The 15,347-nt window shown below is 42.3% G+C and overlaps 1 protein-coding gene and 1 long non-coding RNA gene across 2 annotated transcripts; one reads left to right on the top strand and one right to left on the bottom strand.

The window, feature by feature from the left end:
- Window positions 1-8,510: 8,510 nt before the first annotated feature.
- On the bottom strand, window positions 8,511-9,182 carry LOC128814974 (uncharacterized). The gene is made up of 2 exons (XR_008439524.1): window positions 8,948-9,182; window positions 8,511-8,814 (listed from the first exon to the last, which is right to left on the bottom strand). It is a non-coding gene; the product is annotated as an uncharacterized LOC128814974 (long non-coding RNA).
- Window positions 9,183-9,259: 77 nt separating this feature from the next.
- Window positions 9,260-14,786, top strand: CCNG1 (cyclin G1). The gene is made up of 7 exons (XM_053990940.1): window positions 9,260-9,405; window positions 9,788-10,051; window positions 11,071-11,324; window positions 11,916-11,994; window positions 12,072-12,170; window positions 12,415-12,609; window positions 13,230-14,786. Exons 2-6 carry the CDS (start codon window positions 9,788-9,790, stop codon window positions 12,604-12,606), a joined length of 888 nt encoding a protein of 295 aa, XP_053846915.1. The 5' UTR covers window positions 9,260-9,405; the 3' UTR covers window positions 12,607-12,609; window positions 13,230-14,786.
- Window positions 14,787-15,347: the final 561 nt, after the last annotated feature.

Below are 15,347 nucleotides of genomic sequence, written 5' to 3'. Positions count from 1 at the left end.
CACAAAACATACTTTCATAAAGAGCATTCTGTGCCATTTAAGTTGATTTTTAAACACTCCCTACAGAAGCTGGGGTCATGATAATATTTTTAAGGAAAATATTTAGTTAGCTGTTTAATCTAAATCAATCCCTAGCAGTATCATTAAATATTTGCCTATTTATGCCTTCAATGAACTACTCATCTGGCCCTTTTCACAAAAAAAAAAAAGCTAAGTCATCCCTTCTCAGACTGGTAGCCCAGTCCCTAAAACTGGCAGCTGATTCTGAGGCTCACAAGCTGATTTTTAACTGTTCAGTAATCAGTGCTGGTTTCTGCAGAAATTATTGTCTCAGCTGTTTCAGATCTTGTAGTGGGAGGGTGACACAAGGGTGAAGTCAGTGAGGCTGCTCATAAGCATTTATTTATCTAAGCAAGAAGGAATGTTTTCCATGTTTTCAGCAAACAGCCAGCAGCTCTGGCCAGCTGCGAGCAGGTTGCAGGGCACTTAGTCCACTACAGGATTACTGAGTACTCCCAGCACTGTTTGAGCCTCCACAAAGTGATATCAGAGACCTCTGACCAAAAAACTTGGAACTCTATATACCATAATTTAAGAAAACTATGACAAAAATAAGTAGAGGCACATACAGGTTAGAGGCAAGGTAAGAGTAGCACTGGGGGGACTGCAGTATCTCTTTCAATTACCACATTTCACAGCATCTCTCTCACCCATATATTAAAAACTAAAAAATAGACTTTCTTTGCCCTCCTCTAGGACCTGCTTTTCAAATGTGCAGCACCAGACAAGCAGCACAACAGGGCTCATGTTTACCTCAGAGACAACACTGTCACTCCAGTTACATTTGTCTGACATTTTACATTCACACATTAGGAAACTATGACTATTTCTGGACTGCAAAACACTGTCTGAAGGACAGATAGATTATATACCCTGCATTCTAAAGTGGCAGGTTGCTATGGTTTCCCCCTGCAAGAACAAAATTCACTTCATTAGGTTATCTGAAGATCTCCACTAAAACCAAAAAGGGCCATCAGGGAAGCAGCCTGTCCTTTAATCACAGCTCTGCCTTCGTGAACACCAGTCCATTTTTCTTCTGAAACAGCTTTTGAAAAGAAGAATGTAGTTCTGCACATGAACTGAAATATGCTGATACTCCATATTCTGAGATGAGCTCTAACCACAGAGTAGGCACAACAATGTGGATACTGACTGATTGAAAACTGTGAACCTGTGGTTTAGAAAACGATATTTAACTCTTGGTTGTTTAAATTACTACCTGAACTACTTAACTCATTTGGTAAATCACATTAGGAATTAGCAGAACCTATTTTCTTGAAAGTTGAGACAAATATAACAGGACAAAATATTTCTTCTTTAAAAAGACACCAACCCAGCCAAGGCAAATTCCCATGATCAGGTGTCACCCTGCTTCTGGAGGTTGTGGCAGGAATAAGGTCTTCAAGTTATGGGTTTTTTTCCCCCAACAATCTTTTCTGTGTATTTTTGCTTATCTCCAAATCCTACATGATCCATCAAAAGAATCTCTTTGGGCCATCTCTTTGGGCTCTTCAGCCAAGCACAGTACCAAAGAGTCCCAGTACTGCTTTTAGCAAACTGTTTTCAACCATTGAGAGCTCTTGAGCCCTCAATTAGTGTTTCAAGTTGCATTCCCTTGGGATTTATAGAAAAGTTGACCTTTTTAAAAAGAAAAAAAAGCTTCCAAGTGTAAGTGATTGACTTCCTAATTTTTTTTCTTAACAAAAAAAGACAAACTGTGTATTTCCATCATGTCAAGTCTCAGCTCACCAACTGTTATTCCAGAGTAGTCAGGAACAATGAGCCCATTATGAGAAAGCCTAAAGCAAATGTGCAGCACCCACACAACCATTGGAAACATTCAGTCCATAAACAAAAAAAAAATTAAAATATTGAAACATGAAGCATGACTTTGTACTGTCTTCTGTCTTGTAATGACTCAAGTATTTCCAACAGTTCTTTCTGAAGAGAGCTGACACTTTCCCCAGGCTGCTCCTCCCGGGGTGATTAACAAAAACACACACACTTTTGCAGGCTTATTAATCATCACAAGGGCCTGGTCTCAGCTTTCCCTGTCTGTTCAACAAACTACCCTGTGTTCCAAATTCAGCTACCATGACTCTTCCTAAAAAAGCACTCCTGAATCTTCTCAAAGTGGGAGAAAATACCTGGCTGAAAATTATTGGTGGAGAAGATATAACCATGAAGAGTGCAGGACTGCTGCTAGTTTTTAAGTTTACACTGCAGATCCATGATTTCATACCCCATCCACATCCTCTTCTTCTAGGGCAGCTAACTACACACCAGTCATATTCATAATGCTTGCTGATGCTCTTAACAAAGGCTGGGGAAAGGAACTTGAAACAATAAAGGATTTTCCTGGATGATGTCAATATAAATACTTTTAGGGTAAAAAATTATTTTTAAATCAATACATCACAAAAATAGCTCAAAGAGATCACATAAGCAAGTATACAGCTCAGATATCAGATACATGCAGGAGACTAGCACACAGATTACATATCATTCCAGTGCAGCAATAGAGAAAAAAGAGCTAATGGACTGCCATTATCCCTATCCAAAACAGGAGGCTGGGCATTATCTTTGCACTCAAAGTAGAGAAACCTCTGACAGTCTCCTCAACCTGGCAATTTCACACAGTATACAGTAACAAGTTTCCTAGTTTGAAAGAGGAGATATCCTGTTATTACCATGCAATTCTTCTTTGTTAAGAAAATAAAGAGAGAAGAAAGCATAAAGCAGATGTTTGACTAAGATCAGTGTAAGAATATCAATAGGTAACTACAGCACCTAAATCCTTTCCAGGTTTTGGTATTTATGAAAAGTTTGACAATCTCCATGGTCTGACAAAGTGTCCTTCTCTCAAATTATTTATAGCAAGGAAATGCAGAGCTCGCTGCCTTTCTTTTTGGCCTGTAGAGCTTTTTCTGATTAAAATCTGAACAATGCAATGTAAGGCAAAAGTCACAAGAAACTTTTGAATTCATTTAATCTACATTTCAAACAAATCACTTGCTGTCAGGGTTAACTGATGCCCCCTCTGGTCTCAGTGACCCTTCTTCAGTGAAGTTTAGACATTTAAATTCTTTACATTAAGGAGAGTGGGTGTTAGATGCATAAACACATTCAAGAAACTGGATTTCTGAAACCTTTGAAATAGGGCCTTTGAAATCAGAATTCTACAGCTCTCCTGAGCCTAAACTGAACTGAATATTATGAACATACTTTCCCTAAGGCAGGTTCAAATGAGTTAAAGACTTGTCTCCTCTGCCTCCCACCTGTATTCCCAAGCTCTTGTACTTAAACCCATCTCAGAGATCTTTACTCTCTCCTCTGACATATTTGATATAATGACAATCAGTGAAAGAGTAACAGCAGAGAAAGCAAATCTCCTACAGGATCCTACATTTACTTGGGAAGCTTCATCTCTTTCCTTTTGTTTGCCTTTCCTTCTGGTGTGCACTTCTGTACCATTACGTTAACGAACAAAAGACAATTATTACAATAAGGGAACAAACACAAGAGAAGGGGCAGGGAGAAACCTTTCCAGCTGTAACAGTAATTAATTTTTTTAACTGAAATCCCAGAAAAAAATACCTGTAAGAATCTTTATGTTAATTCTGATGCTGTAGTGATAAAATACACAGCAAAGGGTGACAAGCTAGCATTAATATCTTTAGGTGTCTTGAGAATGGGATCCCAGAAGATATACAGCTCTTTTCCCACAGAAGGTAACAAACAAGCTGAGGCCAATCCTGGCAACCTCACCAACAAAGCCAGCACCCCAAAGCAGGAGCAGAGCCAGCCTGGTGGCAAGTCTGGCCGAGCAAGGAAGAAGGCCAGCCACAGTCCTTCCTGGACTTCCTTGAACTTACTGAGGCTCCTGGATCCTCGGGCAAGGAGTATGGTGTGTGAGAAATGACTGCTCACTTTTAAAATTGCAAAGGTTTATTAAACCTTAACAAAAAATACAACAAAAGGACTAAATAAGGAAAAATTACAGCGCTGGGAGCCCCCGTGACTATCAGCCATGTGCTTGTCTTCAAAACAGATGCTCTGCCTTTTATACTCTAGCCCCTCCTAAAGTCTTGTCAGTCAACTTCTTCCTTGCCATCCAGTGGTGGTGATCACTTTCTTACATCTTGACTGGAGGTCAGGTTTTACTATGTTAACAAGCCAACCCTCCCCAAATGCCCCAATTACCAAGGCCATCCCGTGCTAACAATGCAAAGGGGAGGACATATTACAGTATTACAGTAACATTACTATACATTTACAAAACTTCTCTTAACATACATATAATGTTCACCCCATAATTGTGAGAGCCGACCATCTCATTACTCATCCATAATAGGTGGAAATCTCAGGAGAGACCAGTGCACATATTTACTCCCTGCAGGTGCTGACTGTAGCAGTGAGGATTAAACACATATCTCTGAAAGACAACTGACAGAGGTTAAGTAGAAAAGAGGTGAAGATACCACTCCTGCAACTATTCACTCTGCTTCTAAGGCAGGTTCACCACCAGCCCTGCAGCATTCCCAGCCCTTCTCAGCTTGGCATAGCTGCAGGCACTGGGAGCAATGGGTGCCCTCAGCTATCAGACCAATCCACAAGGAAATAGTGTGTCCTTGTCTCAGGCATGACAACCACTGAAGAGGCAGAACAGACATCTAGGAGAGAAGATCTTTGCTATCCAGTCAATCCTCTATCTCATCTCTGCCAGAGCTACAAGGGAGCAGCTGCCATGCATTTCAGAAGCTCCTGGTGCTCTGTTTGCAGCCTCTCTCCTGAAGCATCTTCTATCCACACACAGCAGCCTCCAGAGCAGATGGAGTATGTGCACTGGCTTCAGCCACTCCAGCGTGAAGTCTGGCAACTCCGAGCAAGACACTTCTCAAGCTGCTGCCCAAGTGACTACAGTAGCCACATGAAGATGTTTTGGGCCTCTGTTTGCCAAATGCCTAAGCCCAAAGAACATTTTAAAATTATAACTTGTATGTTATATTTAATCAACATGAATTACTTTTCCATGCTGTCACCTCATCCCAGAATCCTTACTGAAAGAACAAAAAACAGGCCAGTGATTTTGCCTGCTGTCAGTGGCTTCAAACCAGATCCATGGCCCACTGCTTTTTACAGCACTCCCTTAGTCTATTTTTAAGAGCAATTTGAGAAATAGAAGCTATTTAAAACAAGCAGCATGAAAAGAAGTATCATTTGCTTCACATGATTATTATGTGCATAGTAATGACAGGAAGAATACTGCAAATGTTTTCCAACTCTTAAAAAAAAAAAAAAAAAGAACATTTCCTTTGCAATATATAATTTTGAATTTTAATTTAGATAACTCAGACTATTTACTGGCAACATAAATATCCATATTCATGACATCTGATTTGCTATAATCTTTATTTCTGATGTGCTGCATCTGTGAATACTTGAAGTACTTGAGTTTGCATTCACGGGCAATTATATGGGAATGTCATCCAATAGCAACAGATTGATTTACAGTTTAGACTTCGTAGCACCAAAAGACAATTAATTTTCTCTCAGATAGGCTGTGGCATGAGACCTGGGATTGATGCTTCCACTCTCATTTTTTTAACAAATTACTTTTCCTTGTCTAATAGACACTCCAATCAAGGGCATTATGATGAGGGTCAAACCAGTGCCTTTTAGATGCATTCTCTCAGTGCATCTCAGTAGTTTGCAAAGGTCAGAGGAAGAAAGGGAAATGGACAGCAAGTAGAAACTTAGATTTCATGCCAGTGTTTTGGAGGGGAAAGAGGCACAGGTATGGTATTTGGTCATTTCACCTTCACGCCCAAGGACTCCCTCATTCTGACTTCCACTGAGCCTTCCAGAAATCCAAGCTCTTGCTATGAAAAACACATTTTTCTTAAAAATCTCTGCATCTCTAACTATATTTCCTTCTAGTCTTGCCTGCTGCAAGTTATTCTGAAGTAGAAAGGTTCTTCCAATAAAACAAATTTTAATTAATTTCCACAGGTGATAGGAAGAATTAAACAAACCCACAAAAAATGCGTGGTAAGTACAATAGGAGAAAGTAGGATGAATATAGTGTTTGATGCATATATTGAGTAAATAAAGTGATAAAGCTTACGGATGCATCAAACAGTCCCTCTCTTACAGTTCTTCAAAGGAAAGAGCACAACTGCAGAGGCTTCCCAGAGAGCTGCTCTCTCATTATCCCCTCCTTGGGTGACAACAGAGCAACGAGCAATGAGCATTGGTAAGGACAGCCATTAACGCAGGGAGGATGAGCCAATGTTTTTAACACCGCCTAATTCCAAGCAGCTCAGGCCGTTCCTTTGGTGAGTTGACATTCTTGTGAAAACACACGCAATGTCCTTACCAGTTTTTAGCCAGTGTTTCTAAACAGTTTAAACCCCACACATATGAACATCTTTTGCTGAACAAAAATACCTTATAGCTGATCTTCATTAACAACGCCACTCCAAGGCATACAGAGATAATGAAAACAACTGCAGTTTTCCATAGTTATAAAACAAACACCTGGGAGCAAATCCAGCACGCTGCTCATTTCAGGCAGAGGGGACCAGATTTTATTCATACCATTCACAGTTGTCCCATCACTTAAACTCAACCTTCCTCTGTTTCAAAGGGAGGCATAAAGCACTTGAGAAACCAAACTTAGGGCAAATGCAAAACAAACATGCTCAAAAGCAGAATATGTAGAAACAAAAAAAAATTCCACTCTCAGGCTACATAGGATGACTTGGCTTGTGCATTTAGGTTTCAACTATCAATAATGCTAGCAAAAAGTGGTACCAAAACTGTTTGCTAAAAGCTAAATAAATCACTCAACCTTTCTTTCAGGAAGATTTCCCAACATCAAACAAGCTGACAGACTTTACTGATAAAAAAGTATTCTTCTCAGGTTAATTATCACCTAGACTTTATTGCAAACTTAGTCTACCTAAGATAATTTCTAAAAACCATAAATAAACTTGTATTTGAACTCTTTCATGTCCTCTTGAGATGCAGAGCACCTCCTCCCATCAGCAAGGCGTGTATATGTTCAATATTTGCATCAGTACTGACAAAAACCAATTTAGAGCTATATATCACTCCATGTATTAGTTACATACCAACATGTATTTTCTTTGAAGAGGGAAAATAATCAAATACAGCTAAGAGGTCTGCCTTACTAAAAACCTTGCTGTTCAGAAAAGGTTAGTTCACTCCTCAAGAGAATTTTCAGCCTTTCAAGCAATTCACAGTAACCTTCACAAAGTATCTTGGAAATTTTAGGCTGAAGTAGAAATAACACCTCAACACTTTTAAGAAAAAATTAAAGTACCTTGAACCCATTTGAAATACCATCATAATGGTCTGCAAAATGGATTCTTCAGTCTTTTTAAGGAACTGGTAATCACTTTGGATAAAGTAGCACATAATGGAACATTTATTAAATAAATCAATGCCTTGGGCATCAAGCATGCCCAAAACAAAAGCTCTTTACAGTAGGCAATTCCCTTTACTTGCCTAGAGTCAGTTCAGGAGTGGACTATTTACAGCTCCTGGAAGAGTTTTCACTGCTGGTTTGAGTGTTGGATGTGTCATGGAATGATTTTCTCTGCACTCCCGGGCTATGTGTGGATGAAATTATTTCTGTTGCACATCCCAGCTAGAATAAAGCAGTGCCTTGATTCTCTAACACTAGAGAATCACCAAGTGTTGTTGGAGGGTTTTTGTTTTTCCCGGAGGGTTTTTGTTTTTCCCCCCGCAGGTGACAACCTCACCTTCCATGAATACACCAAACCATGTCAGAGGGGCTGGAAAGCGTTGAAGACATGAACCCTTTAATGCCTTGTACTGCAGAGGTTTCAGTCATGCAGGAGGTGAGAGCAGTAAAGCACCTAACCCCGCCAGCTTCAGCCCTGGGGGACAGCGTCTGCCCTGGCCTGGAAACCAAGCCAGGAGCCATCGCTAGAGTTTAGAAGCCATTTATGCTTTAAGAGCCATTTGTACTTATTGGTGTTGGGATCTCTGATGCGGGAAGAATGATGTGTAGAACTTTATGATACCAGAAGGCTAATTAATTACTTTATTAAACTATATTATACTATATTACATTAACAAGAACTATCACTAACTAGAACACCAATGACTCTCTCTGTTGAGAGTCCTGACACAGCTGTGACCTAATTGGTCAATCTAAAACACTATCACTAATTAAGCAATCACCTTGGGTAAACAATCTCTGTAACACATTCCACAATGCACAACAAGAAGCAGTAGCAAGTGAGATAAGAATTGTTTTTCTTTTTTGTTTCTCTCACAGCTTCTCTCAGGAAAAACCCTGAGAAAGCTTAATGTCTCTCTGTTCAGAGGACATGTGAATACCACATGTACTGATGCCTTAGCAAGGCTGACAAAGCCTAGAACAGAGGCTAGACAGATTTAAAGAATAAATTAGGGATTTATTAAAACACCTCAATAGATACACCTCAGGCAGTACAGGAGCCCAGCCAGGGCTACAGCCAAGATGAACCCAAATGGTCACAAAAAAATGGACAACTGGTTACGAGGTCTCTCACTTTTATAAGTTCTGGTCCATTTCCATATTGGAGCTAATTGTCCAATTATAGCTTTAGGTTATGAAGTCCCATCATTCTTGTTTTTTCTCTTCAGTCCACGTTGTTAAGCCACGTTGTTGTCCATGCTCTTGGGCCTGAAATATGGGTGGCCGTCCTTGGTCCCAACCTAGAGAAGGAATTGTTTTGTCTACCTACCCTGTGAAGAAAGCTCACCAACACTTAGCATGAAGCTCAAACCTACACACTAAAGCAGCACAGAACCTGAAAAACACAAAAGTTAAAACCTAAGGCACCAATACCAGGGCTGGGTGCACGCTCGGGGAGCTCCCAGCGACCCAGTGAGGGAAACAATCACAGCGGCCTGGGCCGGGCCGGTCTCCCAGTGGCCAGACCAGTCCCTCAATGGCCAGGCCGGTCCCTCGGTGCCCGGGGCAGTCCCTCAATGGCCAGGCCGGTCCCTCGGTGGCCGGGGCAGTCCCTCGGTGCCCGGGCCGCCGCTCCGGCCGAGGGGAGCGCGGGCGCGTGCCCGGCGCAGGCGGGGCGGGGCCGGCTGGCGGGGGCGGGGCCTGGCGCGGCGGGGCCGCCAGAGGGCGCCACTGCGCGGGCGGGCGGCGGCTCGCGGGCTCGGGGTGCGCGCCGGTGCCGGGGCCCGGACGCTGCTCGGCCCCGACCGCCCGGCCCCGCTCCGGACACTCCGGCCCCTCCGGCCCGCCCGGCCCCTCTCCTCCCGGGCAGGGAGCGGGGCCGCGCAGACAAGGTAAGGGCGCGCGGCCGGCTCCCGTCCCGCCGGCTGCGCGTTTGGTGTCCCCGTGCCGTGTCCGTCCCGTCCCCTCCCCTCCCGTCCCTTCCGTGGGGTGAGCGTTGTCCCTCTGTCCCTCCGTCCCTCCATCCCCCGGCGGAGCGCGCAGGTCGCTCGTCCGCCGGCAGAGCCCCGCGGCAGCGAGGGGCAGGCCCGGGCATGTCCCGGGAGGCGCCGCCTGCGCGGCCCCGCCGTGCCCCGCACGCTCCCGGGCCGCGGTGCCCCGGGGCGCTCCGTGCGTGTGCCCGGGCTGCCGCACCCTGGCCGTGGAGTTTGGGAGGGTTTGGTGAGTTTGCCGCGTTTTAGCTGTTTGATTGTCCGGCGTTGTTTCTCGTGGCAGATGATCGACACCCTGGCGAGCGGCCGGGCTCGGGACCTGGTGCTGGAGCTGCCCGCAATGCTGGAGCTGGAGCTGCGGGCTCAGCCCCGCGCCGCCGGCCTCAGGCTGCTCGAGGCTGCCCACGACAATGGCCTGCGAATGACCGCACGGCTGCGGGACTTCGAAGTGAAAGATCTCCTCAGCTTAACTCAGTTCTTTGGCTTCCACACTGAAACGTTCTCACTAGCTGTGAATTTCTTAGATAGGTTTTTGTCGAAAATGAAGGTAAGGCTTTTTAAAGTATAAGCTCTCAGCCTAGTTCCTATTTGAAGCTAGAATGTCTTGGGTTTAGGTAAAGATTAAGCTCCTACCAGAGATTCTTGATTGTGCGGAGCTAAAAAGTTGTGTTCTCCGTTCACATTTTGGTATTGTTAAGAAAGGTGTTTCCTCTGAAGAAGGAAAAACTAAAGGATGTCGATGGGCTGGGAGACAGGATGTGTTAATGGCTGACACCAAGACAGAGTGCCTGTCCTGTTGCATAGATACAAAACCACGTTAAATTACTTCTCATTTAACTGCCTTTTCGAACTATCAGTTAGCACTGTGTATATCAAGATGCTGTGGAACACTTAAAATCTGGTCAAACATTAGTTAGCACTGCATTTTCCGTGCAGATGTGACGTGCTGACCTGAGTTGTTTTAAATTGTCTAACAAGACAGGATTACCACTGTACAGTTTGGACAAGAACAAAAGCGTGTTTTCCTTGTGTGTGCAAACAAAAATGAGAAAGCTAGATGGAATGGATGGGAAAATGATGATTTAAAAGACTTGTGAATCCAGATGAAGCAGTAAAAATCAGGACTACATTGTCTATGGAATAAAACAGGATCATTTATATATACATATATATGTGTGTATACATACTTAAAATAGAGTTAGAAACCCCCAATTTTTTACTATCACCCCTAATGTGTACAACACTTTAAGTCCTAAAAGCTTCATATTAGGCTATTTTAGAACCTTATTAACAAGTCAGTTCTGCCTCAATCAAAATTGCTCTGCAGTCTTGCTTTTTATAAGAATGAGATGCAATTTATGGTGCGTAACTGTTTTCCCGTTTGGTTAAATAAAGATAATAATGTACAATAAAAGACTTAGTTTTCAATCTTCAAAAAACAAAACAACCCCTCATCCCCCATAATTATTCGATGAAATAGATTGGTGCCTACGGTTTGACGCTTGCATGTTGTAATAGCTGATCAGAGGCCTTCTTCTTTGAAAATAACAATTCACTTTTCTTTAGGTACAGCCTAAACACTTGGGCTGTGTTGGACTCAGCTGCTTCTACTTGGCTGTGAAGGCATCAGAAGAAGAGAGAAATGTGCCCCTAGCCACTGACTTAATTCGAATAAGCCAGTATAGGTTCACTGTTTCTGATATGATGAGAATGGAGAAAATCATATTGGAGAAATTGTGTTGGAAAGTCAAAGCTATAACCGCCTTCCAATTTCTGCAGCTCTATCATTCATTCATTCATGAGAATTTAAGCTGTGAAAGGTACAATAGCTAATCCTGATTTTGGTATAACTGCCTAAGACCAGAAAATATAGAATGTAGAAAAATAAGCAGGGAAATTGCTTGAGTAATTAGCCTTTCTATACTTTAAAAATGCCACAAACTTTCTCCCCTACTGGTAATTGTCATAAATGTGAGCATCTGTGGTTTTATATTATTGTAATTTAAAATACTGCTTGCACAAATGGAGTATTGCTCTCTTGAGCCAAAAACCAAACTTGCTCAATAATGATGGTATAATAAATCTCTGCTTATGCTGCAGTGAAGTATTGCCTCATTGTAAAGATTGCAAAATCTGGTTTAAAAAAAGACTCCTTTTGCTAGTAAGGACCGAAATTCCATGTTAAGTGTGCTTTGGTAATGCAACTATTCCCCAATGTAACACAAGATATATTTGTGGCATTGGGACTGCCAAAACTGAACACCTGTTTGAATGTAACCCCAGAATTTCTGGGACAAATGAGGCCTTTGTTTAGATAATGAACATTCTTGCTACTTCTCTGAGTTCCCAGAGTGATGCTGCCTTGATCAAGCTTGCATTCCTCTAGATTCACTCATCTGTTTTTATTACAGGAGAAAATACCTTAATTTTGAGAGACTTGAGACCCAGCTTAAGGCCTGTCACTGCAGAATCATGTTTTCTAAAGCCAAGGTAAACATCTTAGTTCAAAGAAAATTAAACTGCTGAAACTTAGCAAAGCAGTGTTTAAAAACATCTTCTCTCTCCAGCCTTCTGTCTTGGCACTGTCTATTTTGGCACTAGAGATAGAAGAACAAAAACTGCTGGAGTTGACAGAGGCATTGGAATTTCTACAGTTACATTCCAAGGTATGTGCAGATAAAATTTCAGGGAAGGGTGGAAGAAAAATGCATGGAAAGGTCTACACAGTTGGGAAGGAACGGGTGCATTGGCATATTGGTTTCTTTTGTGGCTTTGTTGTGGTCTTTTGTTGGGTTTTTTCATTTGGCCTGAGATGCTTGGCTGCCTATCCTGTTGAAGAAGCTGAAAGTACATGTACAAGGTAAAGATTCAGCTAGTTGTTAACATAGGATAATATGTCTTGTTATGTAGATAAGCAACAGAGATTTGACCTTCTGGAAGGAGCTAGTGTTAAAGTGCCTTACAGAATATTCCTCAAGCAAGTGTTCCAAACCAAATGTGCAGAAATTAAAATGGATTGTGTCTGGACGTACAGCTCGGCAGCTTAAACATAGCTACTACAGAATAACACACCTTCCTACAATTCCAGAGACCACCTCCTAATAGGTAAGTCCTTGTAAAATCAACTTCTGATAACGTAGAAGTAAAATTAGCTGTAAATTACCTCCAGGGTCCTTACAGGTTACCTCCTGGAATCATGTAACAGAAGTGTAGTTGGCCTCTTCTCATGTTCATGCTTAAACCAGTGCTGTACCTAAAGAAGTGACAACCTAATTAAAGTATGAACACTGGAGAAAGAACTGATGTGTGTCGTGGTAGCAGAAATGTTCTACGGACATTGGGACCACATTCACACTAAAATGTGGAGTAAAGCTTGCAAAAGGGGAAAAAACCTTTGCCTTGCTCCTATCCCAAAAAGAAAACCAGCCTGCTAGAATGAGTTTCTTGAAATTGTTCACTTAAGCCACTTACAACAGACAGTTTTGTACAGTTTTTACTCGTATAACTGCTTAGTGAAGGCTAAAATCTGTAATTCAGTTATTCCTGTTACTGTTGTTCTACTCTGTAAAAATGGTAAACTTCCTTACCTAGACTTTACTTCCAGAGGCTACACATTTTTCTATAACAACCATCTTGCTTGTTGTCTTGCTGTTTTAAGATCTCATGCTTTGTTTGGCTCTTGTAGAAAGCACTTCAGTTGACTGGTTTGTTTGGGTTTTTTACAGGAGTACAGTCAAATGGGAAGACCATCCTGTGACCTTGTCAACAGGCACACAAATATTTGAGAAACAGTCTGAACCGTGATCTTAATAATGAAGAACTCAACTCATGGAAAGAACATGTAACATTTCAGACTAAAGATCCTTCCAGCAAATAACAGTTCTTTTCGTGATGAATTCAACAGTACGTGGTGTCAGTGTTCAGTCTCACTTGGTAGACTGTTCACTAGTCAGTGAAATAACACAATCCCAATACAAGGAATTTTAACACCTTAAAGTTTGTAGAGCAGCTTGTGTAATCTAATCTAACCTTGGTTTACAGTAACTGCAGGTGCTGAATTAGGTATTAATTTTTAAAACCTGGTTCACTTTCTGAGGATTATGCAATACTAGGAAAATCTGATGTGCAGTAGTGCAGTGCTGCAGTGTGTTAAGAAAGACTAATCCCACTCGATGACAACAGCCAATGCCTGCAGCTCACCTGGTGTGCTGTTTGGGCAGCACCTTGTGTCCACGTGTTCCTGCCAGGATGGGCACTGGCCTCCTACCACAGACACATTAAACATTAGCCTGTGATACCCATTGAACGTGTTGAGTAGGTAGAGCAGGAGAAAAGAGAATCTTTATTGTGTTCCTTTAGGAAAGACAGTCATTAGTACAGCATCAGTAACTGCAGTATTGTGTAAGAGCTGTACACTCTCATTGAGTATAAAAACTTCGTGATACCAAGTTTTTTAATGCAGGACTAAGGGAAGGAACGGGGTCACATGTGACCCTTTCATGCCCTAAATCTGACATTAGTTTTCCAGAGTTTTCCTGTATTAGAGGTAAATGCTGACACTGAACAAGCACATTGTTACAGGTACAGTAGGAGCAGGGCTAGTTCCCCCTGTGGCCTCTGCGTAGGAGTAATCCAGATGAGAAACACTGACGATTGCTTCAACTCTAATCTCTTTAATGGTAAGCTTTGTACAACACAACTGTTTGTTCTGAAGACCAGGTCAATATTTGAGGTATTCATGCTTCTAGTGCTACCAAGGAAGTGAATAATAAGAATGTATTACTGTATGTTAGATAAAAAGAGGTTCTGGGAGAGTGTTGCTAATGTCCTCTTGAATTCTGCTGTGGGGACTTGGATTCCCGCTGTGGGACAGAGGCTGTTGGCAGCAGGCTGTTAAACTTGATTGTCATATGGACTGATGGAGTGGAGAGGAGATCAGAGTGTGGGATGAGGTGTTGGTCAGCTAATCCTTGCTTGTAATGGTACCAGCTGAGGTGGAAACCATTCTTTTCGTATCTCAAACTAGTTAAAGCTTTCACAGAAGACTCCATACCAAAGCTCTCCACTGGACAGATGAGGTGTTCTCATGAGGTCATGGGAATGATTGCACTGCAAAATGTGTAACTGGCTATCACACCTGTCAGTGCTGCCTGGGCATTGTGCTGACCTGTGCAAAGTGATTCAAAGGTGTGGTCAGCCTACTGGGAGAGGATGCAATGTGCAATTCTAATTGTCCTGTCTCAAGATATGTACCTTTAAATTAAACGTTGAAATGAGGTTAACTAAGTAGCTTTTTTCCTGTATGTACGTTATGAAACATCTTAGTAGGAAGCCTATAAATATGACTTATACCTGAACAGTACCTGGAGAAAAATTTCCAGGCAGAAGTTAAGACATAATGCAGATTTTTTTTTCTCTGCACAGGAGAGAACTTCTTCCTCTGTTCTGGTTTGAAAGCAGAACCAGTGAGAGTCAGAAATACAATTTATTGGGAAAAGGGCAAAGAAACAAAATACACGCAATAATACAAAAGAAAGACCACTGACAAAAGTCAGAATACAACCTGACACTCCTTTTGTCCAGCATGTTGGTAGCAGTCCAAATTGGAGTGGCTGCAGTCCTCTTGGAGTGGCAGATGTGGTTTCTGTTGGCGCAGTGGTCCTGTAGAAAAGGTGTAGTCATTCAGCGGAAACCCCAGCTGTGTCCTCTTGGAAACCTGTGGGAAGGCTGCCTCTCTGCCCAAAAATCCCAGAATATATCTAGGTGGGAATGCTTAGCTCCTCCCCCCTGGGCGGAGCATCCCACAATGGGCTGATGTCATTCTGAGTCGTTGCGGTGAGTTC

Source organism: Vidua macroura, chromosome 15 (assembly GCF_024509145.1).
Source record: "Vidua macroura isolate BioBank_ID:100142 chromosome 15, ASM2450914v1, whole genome shotgun sequence".
In the NCBI taxonomy this organism is placed as follows: domain Eukaryota; kingdom Metazoa; phylum Chordata; class Aves; order Passeriformes; family Viduidae; genus Vidua; species Vidua macroura.
This window is presented reverse-complemented; position numbering and strand designations above follow the sequence as displayed.